General features: G+C 36.7%; 1 protein-coding gene across 7 annotated transcripts in view; it reads left to right on the top strand.

Annotated features, from left to right (window-relative positions):
* COL14A1 (collagen type XIV alpha 1 chain) overlaps positions 1-20,221 on the top strand; it is a 105,794-nt gene that overhangs the window by 26,176 nt on the left and 59,397 nt on the right. For all 7 annotated transcript variants that reach the window (XM_015856185.1, XM_015856187.1, XM_015856188.2 and 4 more), the window contains 12 exons: positions 1,748-1,903; positions 2,141-2,260; positions 2,969-3,133; positions 3,520-3,681; positions 4,948-5,099; positions 6,053-6,182; positions 10,014-10,159; positions 11,379-11,508; positions 14,681-14,820; positions 15,215-15,341; positions 16,407-16,546; positions 19,733-19,865. In XM_015856185.1, coding sequence (XP_015711671.1) covers positions 1,748-1,903; positions 2,141-2,260; positions 2,969-3,133; positions 3,520-3,681; positions 4,948-5,099; positions 6,053-6,182; positions 10,014-10,159; positions 11,379-11,508; positions 14,681-14,820; positions 15,215-15,341; positions 16,407-16,546; positions 19,733-19,865 — 1,701 coding nt within the window. The remainder of the gene's footprint in view (positions 1-1,747; positions 1,904-2,140; positions 2,261-2,968; positions 3,134-3,519; positions 3,682-4,947; positions 5,100-6,052; positions 6,183-10,013; positions 10,160-11,378; positions 11,509-14,680; positions 14,821-15,214; positions 15,342-16,406; positions 16,547-19,732; positions 19,866-20,221) is intronic.

The following is a 20,221-nucleotide window of genomic DNA, read 5'->3' on the forward strand; positions in this document are numbered from 1 at the left end:
GCAGGGATCATACTGAAAAGATACATCTGTGCTGCAGTGCAGCTGCTTGGATGTGTGACAGGGGCTCATTCTTACTGGTGCTGAGTAACATCTTACTTTGCCAGTAGTTATTTGAAGCTTTAGAAGCTAGTCATTGCCAGTGCAAGAATGGCATAATTAAACTTTATGGTTAATGGAAGAGAAATACTTCAAGTAAGGCAGGGTCATTAAGAGGAACTTTATGTGGCAAGGATACTTAAAACACAGATTTTGCCATGACCAGTAAGTTCCAGTTAAATCACAAAAAGGCAGATCTCAGTTCCACTGAAATCAATGGGAGTTTTCCTGTTGACTTCAGCAATAGAAAGATTTGGACCTCCTTTGGATTTATCTTCCAATTTAAGATTTTTCTGATGCTTACTAAATCTCCCCCAGTGTTTACGTTCTAAAATGTGTTGCCAATTCAAATAGCGTTGTCTTGTACTGTAAAAACTAAAATAAAATATTTATTTTGGCTTCTTTGTAAGTGGAATTTTTGTCATGCGTTTAGAACTCATTCTACACTGCTAACTGCACGTAGGAAATGTTCCTTTCTTGTTTAAAGACACTTTTAGTACATGTTTAAGACATTAACTGTAACTGTGGATTGTGATTCCCGTTAAGTGGATTTACACTACAGAAAGTATCTAACTCTTAATAATTAGCAATTTGTAAGTCCTTCTGCACATCAGACTATTTTTGCCTGTGAGACTATTGCTTTGCTTTTAATAAGATTGTCATTAATAACATGATATTGAAATGTTGAGTTGCTAAATGTGTGATTTATTCTCTCTTTAACAGGAGAGCTCCTAATGCTATGCAGCTTTTTGATAATTTCTCACTGAATATTTTTTTTTATTTGCAGAGCATCAGCATTCAAAATCAGCTTGTTTCTAATAATTCTGTACTCAGTTGATCATTGCTGACAGTACCACCCTATGTGTTAGCATCCTTTGTCAACTAATTTATGTAATAGGTGCTGATGACAGAAGCTGAGATGCAGCTTGCTTCACTAGTCAGCATGGGTTTTGTTGTTTTGCTTTGTTTTTTTCTTTCTGTGTTTTATCATGCACGATACCTCTTATAGCATGCTTAACTTTGTCTTTTCTTCTTCCATCCAGTAGTCAGTAGTCAGTCTTGTAGGTGGTTTACAGTTTTCATACTTCAAACAGAAGCTCTGGTTTGGCATACCTGTGTAACATCATTCATGCATTTTTCCTCCCTCCACTACAACCTTATTTTCAGCAACCTTACTGTTAGAGTAATGCAGCCACTTCTGTGGGTTTTGGCTATTCTGTCTGATGTTATGGAAAACATTCCTCCCACACTTCAATGGTACACATTCCAGTTCCTTACTTTACAGTCATTTTCCTTAACTGAATATGGTAACATTTTCATAGGCTTCTCAATTTGTTAACAATTCATTTCTCTAGAAGCCACCTTACTAATCTTGTAGTTGGTGCATAAACTTTCTGAAGTACCTTATTTTTAGAAGCAGAATTTCTTTCTCATAGGTCTCCCAAGAGTCATTTTGAACAGCTGAATCAAAAATGTCTGAACTACTCTATTATGGACCTTTGGACAAATGTGTTTAATGACTTTGCTTTTTTCTTACTTTGCCCCTGGAAGACAACTTTGTGGTCTTACTGAGAAGAAGAATGTATAAAACTTTGTAGCTGCAGTTTTATTCTTTAATTAAAGATTTTGTTTTCATCTCAATGATTTACAGGAAACCTGTTTACCTGTAAAACTCCAGCTATTGCAGATATTGTGATTCTAGTAGATGGTTCCTGGAGTATTGGCCGATTCAATTTCAGACTTGTTCGACTATTCCTAGAAAATCTTGTTTCTGCTTTCAATGTGGGATCTGAAAAAACACGAGTAGGTAAGGTATCATGTTTTTCATGATATTTATTTATCTTAGCACTTGCTTTTTTCAAGATTTTGAAAGTGAAAGGAGTTGCCAATAAGAACAACATTATACTACTGTTTTTTTTAGCATGTAGCAATACAGTTTTCCTGTTACAGTTGTGAGCTGTTAGTAACCGCGTATGTATAGTACAGATGCTTGAAAAAGAATTGCTTTATTTTCTAATGCAGTACTTTTATTTTGGTACATCAGGTCTTGCACAGTACAGTGGTGATCCCCGAATTGAATGGCATTTGAATGCCTATGGCACAAAAGATGCTGTATTGGATGCAGTCCGTAATCTGCCATATAAAGGAGGGAATACGCTAACAGGTACAGTATATGTTTTAACTTCAGTTAAAACGCTTATACGTGACCTATTTGTGGATGAAGTGAAGTCTACTACCTGTGAAGAAGAAAGGCAACATCCATTCATAAAGTTCTTGCAAAAAGGTTTGTTCTGGGGAAGGAAGGAATGCTGCTTTAGTATCTGACAACTGGCAATAGTAACTATTCATATGTTTACCTGGGGCTTTAAGATTTCTATTAACCTTATTGTAGTTAGAGCACTAAAGCACCAGAAGACACTCAGTGTTAGATAAATGGAGACCTGCCTACCTAGGATAAATACAATCTCAATACAACTCCAGTATCATCAAAGTTGCTGTTAAAAATGGTAACTTCCTTACCAGGAGAATGCTTTATCCAAATTCTGCTTTTCTTCAACAGCCTTTGTTTTTGTAAAAGTGATTGTAGTGGGTCAAACAAACGAAAAATGACAAGTTTATAGGGAAGTCTACTTGTGCTTCCATAGCCAGACCAAAATACAGTGATTGATCAAAAGACCACTAAAACTGAATGTCACCTCTGTAGTTTAGTTTCTCGTTGGAAAGTATTCTTTCACTAAATAAACTCTTCCTTCGTACTCATTCACATGGAAAGGTTTCTCAGGATCTATAAACTAAGAGAAGATATAAAAGTTGTGATCTGAGAAGAAAAAATAATGATATTTTTCCTTTCTAAACTATTTCTTTTTTCCAGGTCTTGCACTAACTTACATTTTGGAAAACAGCTTTAAGCCTGAAGCTGGTGCAAGGCCCGGGGTATCTAAAATCGGTATATTGATCACTGATGGGAAATCCCAGGATGATGTTATCCCTCCTGCTAAAAACCTACGGGATGCAGGCATTGAGCTGTTTGCTATTGGTGTGTATTCTGCCTTATCTGTATATAGTGTGCCATTACATTACATTATACTTGGTATATTTGTATCTGTTTTCCTGTATATTAAGTAAGTGCTATCTTATATCTGTATCCAGTCAGTACAATCATTAATTTAAATTTTCTTTAGTATGTTACCCAGCAAATTATAACAATCACTGGAATTTACTGGGACACCTGCATGCAACATTATCAAGAGACAGTTGGAAAAATGCCAGATAAGTTGGCAGAATTTAACATTTTTGAAGTAACATCTTAACAATGAAGTTGTAGTTGATTATTAAAGCAAATAGAAAGAATTGGAGTTTCTATCCAGGCAAGATGTTTTTTCTTTTATGTCTCAAATACTCTCTTTTTGTTTTCAATGAAAGGTGTGAAGAATGCAGATATAAACGAACTCAAAGAAATTGCCTCTGAACCTGACAGTACACACGTTTACAATGTTGCTGACTTCAACTTCATGAATACCATTGTTGAAGGTCTTACCAGAACAGTGTGTTCACGAGTAGAGGAACAGGAAAAGGAAATCAAAGGTGAGTAAGAATTAACCTAATTTGGTATCATCTTAAAGCTACAAATCCTTTTCTGAATATCTGCAGCTCTAAGCTGGATTTGGGCATTTGAGTCAAGCTGTATATTCCTTTGCTCACAAGAAGGTAAACTGTCAGGGAAATTATCCTCCCAGGTATGTTTTATTTTGGTTTTGATGTCTTTACTCTTTGGCTCTTTTTCTTTGATAGTGCTAAATGTTGTAATATTTTGCAGTAATAAAGCAAATAAACAAACAAAATTTCATCCTGCTATATTGATCTCCAAGTAGTGAGTAAGGGGAAAAAAGTAATAATATGCAGCTTTGGAGGTGAATTGTTTTAACAGCTGTGCATGGAATTGTTGCTTCTGTGCTGTTCTTTCTATCTGCTATAATAGCTACAATTGCTGTTTTTATTGTTGCCTGAGGTTTTGAACTTTGCAGGCTTTAAGATTGCTTTGTACCTTTCTGATGATACATGTTTTTCTTACTCATTTAGTACATTTCTCAAATATATTTTAGAGTGTAAGAGAAGGTCATGGTGGCCAACACTTTTCTTACATTAAAAAGAAAAAAAAGGCCTCTCCAACCACAATATTTTTTGCTTTTCTGAACAAAAGAAATGTCTATGAGAAAATGCTGCAATTTGTAACAGTTCTACCTAAGAAAATTCTTTCTGTATGGCTTCAGTGGAGTTTACTCATATTGCTTGGTTTGTGACTCTGTGATATCACAGACACACTTGAATAATTTTTCAATAAGCTCCTAAGGATTATGAGTACAGAAAGTTGTCTTTTGCACATTTCTACCTAATTCAGTGGAAAATGTAGGTTAGTGTGGTTTCAGTTTTCAATTCAGCCAGTATATCAGTTTCTGAACTGCAGAGGAACACAGGAGATCACAGTTGTATAAGAACATGGATGTTTTTCATAACTGGGAGGAAGGCATCTTGGGAGAAAAAAGAAAAAAGAAGAAAAAAGGCTTGAAAGAGTGATAGGTGGAAGGGCAGAAGGTTTAGTTCTGTATTTTTTCCCCTTTCATATAAAGTTTTTTGCAGTACCAGGGAGGCTTAGTTCTAGTGGGAGCTCCATGTGCAGCATTTGTTATTATTAACTGTTTGTTTCCATTGCAACTTACCCAAATAAAAGTGCAATAGCCAGTCATTAGATTTACTGATGAGGAGAGATCTGTGCAGCTTCAGTAAATACAGCAAATCTAATAATCATATTTTGCAAAGGAGAATAAGAAAATTCTGTTGTCTGTAACCTAGGAACAATTGCTGCTTCACTTGGAGCTCCCACAGAATTGGTCACGTCTGATATCACAGCTAGAGGATTCCGTGTTAGCTGGACTCATGCTCCAGGCAAAGTGGAAAAATACAGAGTTGTGTATTATCCCACTCGAGGAGGACAGCCTGAAGAGGTAAGAGAAAGAACTAACCAGACAGAAAATCCATGGCTTCATTCAAATCTACTGCAAAATTCCCTGTATGGGCTTTGAGGCACACTATAAATCTGATCATGTATGATGGGGCCATATTGCTTTTCTGTCATGTAATATAAAGTAAATGTTTTATAAATGTGTGAGTACTTTTGAGGGGAGGGGAGGGGTGAATTGTGCCTTCTGTAAGGGGCCTACATTTTATTTTCACACATGGATACTTGAAACAAATTGTAGCAACTTCCCCAGTGCTATTCTGTTTTCAAAAGTGGAAGTATGAGGTGATGGTAATCCAGATTCTGGGTTCTAAGAGCAAATAACTTGGAAAAGGAAGAAAATATGAGTCTGTATTTTGGAATGTCTGCATCCAGTCAATGATAATTTACAGAGATGCTTATTTACATAGGAATTAGAGGCATCCTGGAGGTGGGCAAAAAATGCACTAGAACAAGCTTTTGGCTTCAGCTGACAACTCATGAAAGTAAATGAAAACGCTGAAAAAGGATTTTGCTAAGGATATATGTTAGGACTTTTTTTCACTAGAAACACTGGATTTAGCATGGATATGCATCAATGTCAACTGGCAGTACAGTGTTTATGCATGTAGTACTAAAGGAATATTTCTGATAATGTAGTAATTTTATTAAAAAGTGACCAATACACAAAGTTAAACTGCATTACATACACTCATCTAAATGATATCTTCATTCTGAATGGCTACTTATGTCAGCTAAACATTTGAATTATGCACATACTTTTTTTTCAGATGCCTTACTGTACACAAAGGTAGCAAAAGCAAATTCAGTGTATTAAATGAACTGTATTACACTGATTCTTAACTAGTTAAAAAGTCATGTAAAAGAGAAATGTAGTGATTTGATAGCTATACAGTTAATTTGCCACATGTGTATTTAGTTGAACTTTCTTTCTAACAGGTTGTTGTAGATGGAAGTTCATCAACGGCAGTTCTTAAGAACCTGATGTCTTTAACTGAATACCAGATAGCTGTATTTGCAATATACTCAAATGCTGCTAGTGAGGGCCTCCGTGGAACTGAAACTACACGTGAGTATCCTAATCATGTTTGCTATGGATTTGACTGTCTGCATTTAATCATACCACATAAACATTAGTATCTGTGAAGGAGAACTAGAGAAGGGAGTCTTGTTAAGCTTAGCTCCTTTCAATGCATTTGTTTTATATTAATTTGTTTGAATTAATTCTGGGCTAAGTTCCTGAGTCTTCATGCTCTGCAGATCTTTTAACACTGAGAAAGGTTTTATTTATCTCTAGGCTGAACTTTGTTGTATTGAACACTAAGTTACAACACTCCAAAGTTTTGGTTATGGGAACCAAGCTTTATAAATAAGGTTTGTAGCTGAAAATGATCTAATGAGAGGAATATTAGGTGGGACCAGAAATACCTGCATGTGATTCCCATCAATACCAAATATTTCAAGGTAACATCTGTACGTTACTTTCTCAGTGATTTCCATTTAATTTCTATCAGCATATGTTTATGAAGGGGAAATCATGTTTGACCTTATGAAGTTCAAAAAAGGAAAGTGCAAAGTTCTCCCATTGGGCATGCATAAACCCAGGCACCAGTATCTTGGTACAGAAGGCCCTGATTATCATTGTAAACATCAAGCAAAGCATGAACCAATGTGCCCTTACAGAAGTGCTTTCAGGCTGCGCTAGGCAGAGCTTTGCCAGCTAGCGATCCTTTCCCTCTGCTCAGTACTGGTGAGACCACATGTGGAATGCTATGTCCAGTGCTGGGCTCTCCAGCAAATGAGAGATGGGGAGTTACTAAAGTTAGTCTAGTAATTGACCACAAAGGTGATTAAGTGATTGGAGCATCTTTCATAATATGAGAAGCTCAGCCAGCCACAGCTGTTCAGCCTGGAGATTAGAAGACTCATGTAAAACCATAGGAGTGTGTAAAAATCCCTGGTGGGAAGGAATGAAGCAGAAGAAGCCAGACTTTTCCCAGTGTTGCCCACTGACAGAACAAGAGTCAGTGGGCACAAATTAAAAAAAAACATTGAAAGAAACAAAAGAACAAAAGAAAGCATTGTTTTACTGTCATGTCAAGCGCAGGATGAAGCTGTCCAGAGAGACTGCAGAGTCTACATCTGTGGAGATACTTAAAACCCAACTGGATGTGGTCGTCAGCAACATGTTGTAGCTGAGCCTGACTGAGCAGAGAAAGTGTACTAAATCGTCTCAAGAGATGTCTTCCATCCTCAATAATTCTTTGATTCTCTATAAAAGCAAATCTTGCCATTTTGAAAGTAACATAAAAAAGGATCATATAAAATTATCTGAGACTTGCATTTTTGTCTCAGTCTCAAAATTTCATCTCCAGCCTATTTTACCCTGTAATACAGTGTTAGGAATTGTTTAATTTATTGAAGCAGAGACATTTACTGAGCTTTCCTATTGCACCTGGTATTTCTTTGAAGTCACCTAGTCAAGTTCTGACTAAGCCCATCCCTACTGACTTTGAGATCTGATCAGATCATGCCCCAAGGTCATGTAGCACCAAGAATTATTTTGATGGCATGTTAGAAGTAATAGTTTGACATGTGCAAGTATCAGTCATTTCAGATGATATAAATTATGCAGTTTAAAAGTTTTATTACTATCCTAATAGAGAACTACAGAAGATTATAATTTACATTCTTGCCTTTGTGTAAGAAACTGACAGGTTAAAATTAGCCACTCATATGAAGATAAGCCCATTTGCTATACAGAGGAGTAAAAGTGAGTCATAGTTGTGTGAAATGTATTCAGACACACAAAATATGCATAATGCTACTACTTAATATTTAAAAGTGACTTAAGAGACACTTTTAGCTAGAAATGAATATGGAATACAGTCACATTTAAATTTGTTACAAGTACGTTTTTATCTGTTCCAATTTATTCCAGTTTTTTTTCCCGACACTTGTGGTTTAGTTTATCCCCGTGGCTTTATGAAGATAACCTAGAAATTGCCTAAGATGCAAATTGTCATTCTCTAATTGTTTATATTCCAGATTCTGAGTACTGCAGCTGAAAATTACAGTGGAAAACACCCCTTGTTTAATTTCCAGTCACTTCTTTGTTAATTATTTTTAGTGATTATTTATATTATTAATATTATAATGCTATTTGTATTACTAGAGTATCTAGGAGTTCCTATTAAGACCATGAGTTATAAAGAGAATACCTCTATTAGAGATATGTATAATAAAAATATGCAATAATACAGGTGGTAGTTGCTGTCTGTATGACTCTGCAGCAGTCTGAACAGGAATCAGACAATGTGGTGGAAAGCACCTTCAGAATACTTTAGCAGGATTCTTTTCTTTCTATAGCATATCAGGGATCTGAGTAGGCCTCTGAGGGAGGAAACAAAAGCCAATAGAAAATGTTTGTGGGTAGTTTCCTTTTATAATGAAACCCAGAAATACAGAATATGAGATGGAGGTAGACTTTAAGAGTCTAAGCATCAACAGCGGGTAGTCTGAAAGGTTTGGGAGTGAAGGTAACCTGAAAATGGAAATCTAAAGAAAGGCCAGAGTTGAACCTTTGTCCAGGTTTACAAACAAGCAGAGTGAACAGCCACAGTGCAGAAAAAAAGATGAGGCTGGTGTGTTATGTATACAGGAAAATATGATCTCTGTTAGAGCTTGTTGAACATAATCTAATAGGTGTACACCTCCTTGAAGATGTAAAACAGGCTACAATTTTTCTCTACACAAGGAGATTAGAACCTTGAACTATATGAACTCTAATGAGAATTATTTTGTGAATATGCGTTTGCATATCAGATTTTTCAGCAAAATGCAAAGTAGAGTTTTTTGGAACCTTAACATGCAATCCTTTATAGTCTCTTTGAGTTTCTAGTAGGAAAGGAGTAATATCAATTACCAATTGCCTTCTTTACCTGTCAATCCCTTTAATTCATTTCAGGGAATATTTTCCATGTGTATATTCCAAAGAAGCAGACAAAGTTCCTTTGTATCTCTCCAATGGCTGGAGGGATATATGATTGGATTGATGGTATCAAAAGCAATGGAGAGGCCTGTGAGGGGAAGAAAAAGAAGACAGTCAGAGAAAGGCTACTCTAAAGAGTTACAGACATACAAAGAAATAATCAGGGATGTGGCTTAACGTTGTGTTGCTTTACCAATGTCATAAATCCACAAATAAATCTCATAATAATGTTTGAATTTCACTCAGTCTACTTAGTCATACTCACTAGATTAGCATTCACCAAGATTTGTGATGGATGATTTGTTCATCTTGCATAATCTCACTGACATAGGCCTGGGAGTCAGTTTGTACTCTCCAGGATTTAAGCACACAACAGCTTGTGGTCATCATATTTTGCTGCGTGCAATTTACTCATTCAGGGTTTCCTCCAGGGTGTCCTACATCAAGGCTGTTTCTCCCACACCCTGGCTTGGGAACTATTGCTGTAAAAAAAAACACCTCGGGGGGCTTGTTCGTTTTAGCAAACTTGCCCATTCTTCAATAGCAAGTGATCGTCTGAATACAAATCAGGGAGAAGGGAGGGTAAGATCTGAATGGAACGACTTGGTGCTTAAAGAACAGAAAGCCTCCCGCTTGAAATGTTCAAAACCATCTAAGACAAAGAGCTGCAGTGATTTGCAAGGGATAACTCTGCCCTGGCATTAGAATTGGTTAGATCAGAATTTCCTTGTTTCTATAATTCTGCAGACATTTATGTACTAATAAACTCTTCATAGTTGAGGGAAACAGACAGCACTTCTGTGCTTGGAGATAACCAAATTCCCTTGTGTTTTCTGTGGTAAAATAAACTGAAAACTATCTGGTCATTCAGGTGAGATAACTGAAGTGTCTGTCTCTTTTCTTTTGTAGTTGCCTTGCCAATGGCATCAGATCTGAAACTGTATGATGTGTCACACAGCAGCATGAGAGCTAAGTGGAATGGAGTAGCGGGTGCCACAGGTTACATGATCTTGTATGCTCCCCTGACAGAAGGGTTGGCTGCAGATGAAAAGGAGGTAATGTGTTGAGCTTTCATCTGAATAATAATTATTCAAGAAATAAGTATTTTAAAGAGCAATGTATTTTGCCTTTAACATTCAACTTTATGAGCAAATACTTTATTTTTCCATTACTGCTCTAAGTACTTTGTGTTAGACTTTATGAAGAGAGGCCAAGTACCAGCTGATTATTTTTATATGTCATTGTCATAAAAAAAAAAGCAACAATTTCAGCTGAATTGAAGTGATGCTCTTGAAATAATATGTGCTGTAATACTTCATTATCTTATAAAGCAAACACTTGGAAGGAAGGAAGGAAGAAAGAAAGAGGAAGACATTTCCTGTGTGCTATCAAAAGAATATGAAGTTTATCCTTTGATCCCATGGAAGTAAATTGAATTAGCAAATATCCCATTTATTGCTTTTCTTTCAGTTCTGCACTACTCCAATAATAAACAACAATAATGCGTTCCATCAGAAATGTACTTTTATCATGTATCTTTAGGAGGAAAATGAAGTGAGGCAAGGTAAAGCGCAGTCTTCTACCATGAGTAAGATACTAAGAGCAGTAGACTAAAAATAGTTTTTAATGTAGTTCCAATGAAACTCTTGGGACAGGATTTTAAAAGTTATTCTCCAGTTTCTATATATTTGATTATATATAGAAATCTGTCCAAGAAAGAATGCTACAAAGCATTCTAGGACATGCAAACATGTGGGAAGAATGCAGCAAGCTACCAAAAACATGTGTAGACTTGTGCTCTCTGCAAAACGAGTCTCTCTCTGAAACCTAACTGAATCAGGAGGCCTGAGCCTTACCTGATGAAAGACTATTTTTTTCCAATAAATAAGTCAGCTACGTTTCTGTGTCTGTCATTGAAGAGGTGGAAAGCAATTACACACCTTAAATGGCAATCAGAAAATCTGAGCCTTCCTGCATGTGGAAATGAATTTGTTCTCTAAAAGGCTGAAAATGATGCAAAGTGTAGCTGGGAGTGAAAGGGCAATAGTAGCTGTATGTTCTAAAGAGAGTTTTTATGTCATTGCTGATGAGACAAGTTTGTTACTTCTAAAGTCCTTTAACCTTCATGTTTTGGTGTTTTAGCAATTTAGCATCAGAAAAACGCTCAGTAAAGCATCTGATCACATGAAATTTAATGTACTGTGTCCAAATAGTATTCTTTACTGTTGTGAGCCAATTCAGAAATATTTGTGTTTTTCTTCATGGTGTTTTTAGATAAAAATTGGGGAGGCCTCAACTGAACTTGAACTGGATGGACTATTGCCAAATACAGAATATACAGTCACAGTTTATGCCATGTTTGGAGAAGAAGCTAGTGATCCTCTTACTGGACAAGAAATGACATGTGGGTAGTACATGCCTATATGCACTTCAGTTTTAACTCAATTTTAGAATAATCTTTGCTCATATTAGAAAAAACATCTGATTTTTAAATTTGATTTAAATTTGAGTAGTCCATAGGACAAGGTCTCAACTGTACTTCTGTTTCTTAATGCAAATGCTGTGGATTTATAGAGGCATAGGATGCGAGTTTCTGGAAAAAAATAATTTATGGAACAGAATTGTGGACTCCTTTCTCTTGTTGGTAGTGGTACTACACTATGTGTGTCCCTGTAGATTCAGTGGAACTAATGATAGTTTCCTGAGGTTACTGAAGTTGACAGAAGGTCACCTTGTAAAGCTAAACCGAGACCACTGTTTAGTCTCCTATAGCCACAGAACCAGGTGTGTCTGGGGGAGGGAGTATGCTCAGATGGAGAAATTCTTTCCTTTAGCTCAGCAGTAGACAGTACAGATGGAAAAGAAGCAAGAAGAGATTTTTGTGCAACCCCCACTGCCTAACATCTGGTAAATGAGGGATTGGAAAGTGCCTGTGCACTCGTGATAGATGACGTGTTTTTAATAAGCAGTAAGATTTTTGCCAGCTAAATTCTGTCCTTTACTAACTGTACACAGCCACAGCACTGTATGTCGGCTCTCTAAATAGCTTCAGCATTTGAAAGACAAAGGAATTGAAAATAAGCAATTGTGCTGCAGGAATATTTCTGGGACTGCATTCAGTGATGTTTTTATTGTTCCCAGCAGGAGAGTTATAGTAATAATCTTGTTTTGTGTTCCTGGCTTGAGTAGAACAGTGTGGAAGTGACTTAAACTCAGTAGGTGAAAGAAGTTCAGGCATGTGAGTGCTAAGATAAAGAAGGGCTGGAACAAAGGCCTTGTAGGGTTGGTCAAGAAGCTCCAAAAGTGCTGTGTGAACTGGGTCATCTCTAACAGTGTCAAAAGTTTTGGGCCAATAACAACAACAACAACAACAAAAACACCTATGACAGAGAGGACAGTTAAAGACAGACAAGCATGCAGAGAACTATTTCAGCTTGGGTATGTTTGTGGGCTTGAAAAGAGCATGGAAGATTTTTAATGCTTAGAGCATCAAGTCTTTAACTTTTGTCTCTCTCCTCTTGCTTGACTTCCATTGCTTCTCCTTTTTTTAAAATTTATTTGTTCCTGGTTTTGATTAATATCTGCCCAATATCTGTTTTTCATTTATCCTAAACAGTAGTTTGTGTAGTTTGTGACTGTGCCTGTCTGAATTCACTTCATGTCTCATGATCTTGGAGGCTGCTCAGCTCTAAACCTAGCTAGCATATTGGAAGGATGATCACATACAAATTCCAGATACATTGGCAAGAGCTGAGAATTCATGACCTCAGTGTTTGATCACAGGAGCTAGTAACATATGTTAGTCAGGCCATCATCAATGCTGTTACCAGACCAGAATAAAAATAAAGGTATACTGCAACCTTCATTTACATTTAAGGAGACTCAGTAAAGCTAACTTGTCTTTAGCAATGTAATAAGACATGGGATTAATTCTAATTTTCTGCATGCAGTTATTCAAATAATCTTTAAACAGGTTTTAATTGTTCAGACATTTGGCAGTCTGTGAGTCATGAGCTCACATGTCACAAATATCAGTGTCCAATGATAGTGTCTATCTTGATTCAGATTTTAACAATTATTTATTTATTTATTTTCATTTCTGGGATTATTTCTCTCTTCCAACTAAAGAACAGGCTACGTAATATTTCCTTCCTGGACCATATCTATCTGCCTATGAAATCATCTGTCTAATTTGCATTACATGCAGTATCAGATTTTTATTAAAAATATTCTTCTACTCACTGTGTCATCCCACTGACTGGGAGAAACCTTTCTTCGTATCAAACAGGCATGATCAGTATTCTTATTCTGCGGTGGAGTATTTTCAGGGGCCAGGATTTATCCAGCTCTCACTGTAAACATCACATTATTTTGGTCTGGTTGTGAGCAATATTGTCAGGCAATTGTGTTCCAATAGGAAAGAGATGAAACTAAAGCATTCTGTGGCATGTCCAGGCTGGTGAATTGAAGTGAATTCCATGACTGATAGAAAGTAGAAACGAAATCCAGCACATGATATTCCCTTCACTTGAGTCAGAAGAATATATTGAGTGCCAGAAGGTGTGGCAAATCCGTCTAGTATAATTCTGATCTGTTCCCATCTTCTATTTCCTCATAGCCAAGTTGACTTGATAGTTCCTAAGGTGGTTAGGCATTTGCTTGCAGATTCCAGGGCAGTAAATATCAAGCCCATATAATATTTTCTTTCTCCCATGTGCTTTCGTATGAGGGAAACAACTTCTGAAGTGATGATATTTATCTCTCTGTGTGGATTGGTGTGGAGTGTGTGCGTGAAGGCAGGATGGATAGAGACAAGTTTCTCAACTCAGATAAAATTAACAGATGTTGGGGTAATACAGAGTAGCAGAGACAACCCAAATCGCTCCATTTTGTATGACAGGAAAATTAAAGCAATCTGAGACTGTTGCATGACTTTGTTTTCCTCCAGCTCATGATAGCCAATGAATGCATAGTTTATAAATATGATTTTAACTGGGGTTGCTGTTAGGAAGCAGCTTCATCCAAATACAGCCTTCACAGAATCACAGATTCTACATAGAAAGGTGTAAAAAATGGGAATGGTTAAGCAGATATTAAAAAAACAAACAAACAAACAACTTTGCAACTTTAGCAATCTTCTAAATGAGATATACTTTTGTACAAACTTGTTTTTATGTCAGAAGATGTTTTGTCAGAATGTTCCTGTCAGGAAATCTTTTGATGGAACACTTATGGAAAACAACTGTATATGGGGTACAGATCTAGTTGAGTTACACTGATATACAAATGTAAACATAAATGTATTATTAATTGTTGTGTAGGTTGTATATACTCTGAGCAGGAGCGTAATTTGTTTTTCAGTTCTAGTTAAGATACACCTGTCATGGTTCCACTTCAGCAAAGAGATACTACCTGATTAAAGCACTCATGTAGCTCCATTGCTGAAGAGAATGTATCTTTTAATTAAAATGACCAATATTTATTTATTTATTTTTTAATAGAAAATGTGTGGCTTAATTTAAAGATACGAAAAGTTTTGCGACTGAAACCACGATCTTTTCTCTTTTGTATTCAAGTACCTCTAAGTCCCCCATCAAACTTGAAGTTTTCTGATGTTGGACACAATAGTGCTAAGCTAACATGGGATCCTGCTTCCAAAAATGTGAAGGGCTATCGCATCATGTACGTTAAAACAGATGGAACAGAAACCAATGAGGTAAATTATTAGCTCCTCATTCTTCTTAACCAATCTCAGTCCTCCATAGACTTCTGTAATTATGAAGTGTAACCTTTGTGAACAAAAGCTACTTTGTGAACTTGTAATCATGTTTTCTTCTGGGGCACATCTAGTCTTGTGATGCTTGTGGGTCTCTTTCACCTCTGGATATCCTATGGTTCTGTGATAATTGCTTTGAATATATTAGACTTGTAATATAACTTATAATGTGAGAATGTTCAGTAGCTTTTTACTTACCTTTCAGCTATTCCTGTATGTCTGTTTAAAGGCACTTCTTTTGTTTGTTCTACATTGGTTGCATTTCTCCTGTGGTGCTAAGCAAAGCTATTCCTAATGTGTCATCAACATGTATTGCATATTGTACTTCCTCTAGGTGGAAGTTGGTCCTGTTTCGACACATACATTAAAAAGTCTGACAGCCCTTACAGAATATACTGTTGCTATTTTCTCCCTGTACGATGAAGGACAATCTGAGCCACTTACTGGCAGCTTTACCACAAGTAAGTACATCCAAACTTTTGAAGGCTTTCGAAGAACAACTTTGATGTTGTCATCCTTTGCTGGAAAACATGGCCAGTAACAGTAAACATCTATGATAGTGGATTCACAGATAGGGGATGCTTTCCATTATTTTCACTGGAGTATTCGACTTTGTTATGCCTTTACTGTGGAATCAACTGCATCCTTAGTTGTGGGACTAATGTGACATCATGGAAGCATTAGTGTTAATAAGGTTTATTTTTTCAGTCTTTTCACAATCAGCCATTTTAAAGTATATTTTGTTGCAATTAGGTAGTGAGGCAGTTGTCTCCCCAGCTTTCTGAATTATCATTCAGTGTGATGACATTTGGCTATCTGGCTGCAGTGTGATGAACTCTGAACCATATTGTTAGCCATCAAATGATCTCTGCAATTAAGAGAAGGAACTTTTATATACAGAGAGAAACTCAAACACCAGTAGAAGGAAACATTAAGACATGTAAAGCTCTTGTAGTCTTTTTAGTACAGTTGTGGTTTTTGTAACTGTTTTTGCAAACTGTTAAACAAATGGCGGATGGCACTTACTAATGCTTTCCAGCATAAGAATAGGGGAAGGACTTTGAGGGAGGAAAGAGAAACTTGAGGTGGAAGAGAAAGAAGACCATACATGTACAGAACAAGAAGCTGGTACCTACATGCAAATAACAAGCAGACATGGTGTGACAGTGTGTGGAAGGGGCAGAGATTAGGAATGTAGTTTGAGGTGGAGGTAAATAAAGGAGCATGGCAAACAGAGGTCTGGGCAAAGGAAAGGGAGTTAGGATTGCATGGACCTACTCCAGTGGAGAAAGGAAGTCTGTACAGTTGGAGCAGATAAAGAACATATATTATGTGTGTTTTCCTCTCCAATTGCAAAAAAAACTTCCCCACGTGTACAGGTGTGCAGAGAATCCACTGTGCATTTGTCATTTGTCTTCCATCTTTTATTCTTTGTAACAAGCTAGAAAAGGAATGGTGCATTCTTGATGTTATGTAAGTTTCAGATAATAATTTACTTTCACTTTTTTTTGTCTAATATTATGCAGGAAAAGTTCCACCTCCCCAGCATTTGGAAGTTGATGAGGCATCAACAGATAGTTTTAGGGTCAGCTGGAAACCCACCTCCTCAGATATTGCTTTTTACAGATTGGCATGGATTCCTTTGGATGGAGGGGAATCTGAAGAGGTGAGTTGCCTTGACTCTTTGACGGTATGAAACAGGACAAGAAATTAGATTCTGAGGTTCTTTGCATCAACTTCTGCTGATTGAGCCTGACCAACTGGCTTGGAAAAAGGTCCATCCTACTACAAAGCATTCAAAACCATAATCAAGCCAATATTACTCTTTATTTTTTTGAGAATACAAATTTTGTGAATAACAGTCTGTACTGTGCCACTTGCACAGAACAAGCTTTGATTTTTGGAGCTATTTCAGTTTTTAGAGGTTTGTATACTTCATTTTACCAGAAGATGGTGGTAACTCAGCCAGAGCTGTGATATGATCGCATAAGGATTCATGTTTGTCTAATAAGCAGGTCAGATTACAATTGGCCACAAAGCCTTAGTTACAGAAGGTTTGAAAGGTAAAAGTTTAGCTGTTTATGTTGTATTTTTTTGTTATGGGCCCTTGTGCATCTTTGCCACAGTGCCATTTTCATTGGTCTAAATTATTAAATTATTTTTCTCCTATTAGACTGTTTTTGTTTTATTATCTTTTTCCAAGTATTTCAGAACAGGTGGTTTCTCTCCCTTTCCAAAATCTCTGTTGTTTGTATTCTGACTGATTTTGTCTCTTTTATTATCTGTTCCCTCATAGTACTTGCTTCTTTCATGCTCTTCCATCTTTTATAACATCTCAAACATCCTGCTCAGTTGGCATAAACACTGTGAAGAGAGGCTAGGTGTGAAAACAGTTGATTGAGGTAGAAAGCATGTTGGGGAAAGATGACCAGTCTTTTTAAATTAGGTTAAATGCCATTTTCTGTAGATTTAGTTGAGGCCAATTATTTGATCCAGCAAGAAGTAGCCCTGCAAACTGTTGAAAGAAATTACAGGAAGGAGCAGGATAAAGAAGGAACTGGCAGATGGGAGAGCAGGCACAGGTCATTCCCCAGCATCCTCCTGCAGTTCTGATTTGTTTGCACAGTACTGAACTGATATGTTTCTGCTAAGCTCCAAAGAGTAGTTGTCAGTGAAACCATTTAAGCCTTGTGATTTTTTTGGAGGAGTGAGATTTATGGTGTCTGTGGTGTCCTTCGAGTATGAGAATTAGTGATCGGAAAATATTTGGACTTGTATGGTTTCATTTGTTGAGTGTATTCATTAAGAACTGCTGGGGGCCTCGATATTTTTTCTGTGTGAAAATATTAAAAATACCCAAGCTGCTTTCTTGTTCTCCTTGCATGACCTTTCTAGTGGGGTCGTTCCTAGGATAGCACAATACCTCCGGGCTGTTGCCTGCCTTTTTAAGCTTCTTTCCCAGCTAAGTGATCAGTCATGCAGAGAAAAAACATGCACTCCCTCCCTTTCTCCCAAGACCCAACTTGCCAATTAGCTGAGTGGGGTCATGGAATGGTGTTGAGAATTACACACACCTCAACTTACTTCACCCACACTGCTGATGTGTGAGAAGACTATAATGGGACGTTAGTATAGAAGAGCTGGAATAATTTATTTTAAAGGTGACCTTTTATTTGTAGGTGAAAGTAGGAAATGCATGCTGCTCCACTCCTGTATTTGTTACTATTTTTTCTTCTGTTAGTTGTCCTCTCCACTTCAAAGTTCAGCTCTTTGTGTTCTTTTTTTGGCATTAATCTCTGTGGGCTAAATTAGCAGGGAGTGGAGAGTGCTAGAAGCTGCAGAAAGTTTGCCAAAGTAACGTGTAAGATAGTTGCTATGCGTAGGAATTTTATGTTGACACATATGGCTAGAGGGTCTGGGGAATTGGAAAGAAATATATTATTTATACCTACTTAAAATACAGCTAGGCTCACTGAAGCTGACTTCTGATTTTTTCCTGGGAAAATAGATACTAGAGTGCATAGTATGGGCTGCCCAGTTCATTATCTGATAGTTATAGAAGACATGAGCCCAACTAATTTATTTTTCCTTTTGTTTTCTGTATCAGAGTTCAGAAAGCCTATGATTAGTTACAGAGTCTCTCTCCCAAAGATATATACATATTTTTTTCCTGGACTGTGCCTGTTTGCCAACCTAGGAAGTCTAGTCTCTTCCTATTCTGCTTCACAGTTCCTTTAACTCCAGTTCCTACCCATATGTTGACCCCTTCCAATAAAAATCTATGAAACAAAAAAAAAGCATAAGGAAAAGCCTTCTTCTTACAGTTAACATAGCACATATGAATCTTCTGTTTGCTGTCGTAGGTAGAAATAAGGAAATTTACTCTTTAAAATGCCATGACATATAGCCAGCTTCTCAACAGCACATCTCCCATAAATCTCCAAGTCTGCTGCAAATGTTCTTTCTGTAACAGCATGCAGTCTGCTTCATTTCTTTGGCTATGGACATCCTTTCTGGATCCAGCTTTGTTAGTTGGAAAAAATACACCTTCCACCAGTCTGCCACCAATTTCCTGCAACAGATCAGCATCTCATGTGTACACACATTAAGTCCATCCATGATACTGATTGTATGAGCTGTCCCTCACCATGCTCAGTCATAGTCAAGCTGACCTAGCAAAAACAGTGGAAAAAAGCGCCTCTGTTTAAACTGTCAGAGGTAACCACGTTCATTCTTATGAGTGGTTACTGAAGAATGAGCTGATGTGCTGTCGGTCTGTGGTAGAATATAGTGATTTATGGCACATAGGGCTTGGTGGAATTAGTAGTAACCTTTTACATTTATTGCAACTAATCACAGAGTGCATTTACATGTATTCTTCACATAGCTTTCAAATGCACAGAATCATAACCCAGATTATATATCTAATATAGAAGCAGCATTGTAAAGCTACAGAGACACTAAGTGTGCTTGTCATGACAGTGACTGAATGGTAGAAACATGGATGAAAACCAGCTTGCACTGTTATATTGCTTTCGATGAGGAATGTTTTGAATTTTAAAGTTTTTTAAATGAAATATGTATGTTGAGCTCTAGCACTTCATCGACTGTATGTGAAAGAGTAAGGTTGCGTGTTAAGGTAATCAAGCCAGACACAAGATAATAAATTCATTTTAAATTTTCATAACACTGTTTTTTGTTCCAGTCTTGCTTTGTGATACTATTAATTTTTATCATAAGTAAATAAATTATTTGGGTGTACCCGAGTGTTGATTTATGTTGACTTCTTTGACTTCAGTTAGTTTGTGTGAGTTAATTGAGTGATTTTCTTTGATCTTGCTTTGCTATTTAGGTTGTCTTAAATGGAGATGCAGACAGTTATGTTATTGAGGGTTTGTTGCCCAACACAGAATATGAAGTTTCTTTGCTGGCAGTTTTTGATGATGAAACTGAAAGTGAAGTTGTTGCTGTTCTTGGAGCTACATGTAAGACAAACTCTTGAATATCATTTTTAGAGAGACAATTTAAACAATTTAAATTTAATGTATAATTTAATATTATATAGCAGATGGCATTAAATCAAAGTGATGGTTTGGCCCCTTTTCTGAGCGGTGGTATTAATAACCATAAGATCTGGAAATATATTCTTCCATCCTACATTTCAACTTTTAGTCTTGGAACACAGTATTTTGTTAAGACATATATTAAATTGAGGGGAGGCAATAAATATTTTAATGTTAATACATAACAGGAATTTTGTTGAAAATGCTTGGCATTTATGCTATGCCATTTTCTTTCCCATTTATGTAATTTATACTCACTGGAGAGGTGTTCACTCTTG

The sequence above is a fragment of the Coturnix japonica genome, chromosome 2, assembly GCF_001577835.2.
Source record: "Coturnix japonica isolate 7356 chromosome 2, Coturnix japonica 2.1, whole genome shotgun sequence".
Classification (NCBI taxonomy): Eukaryota; Metazoa; Chordata; class Aves; order Galliformes; family Phasianidae; genus Coturnix; species Coturnix japonica.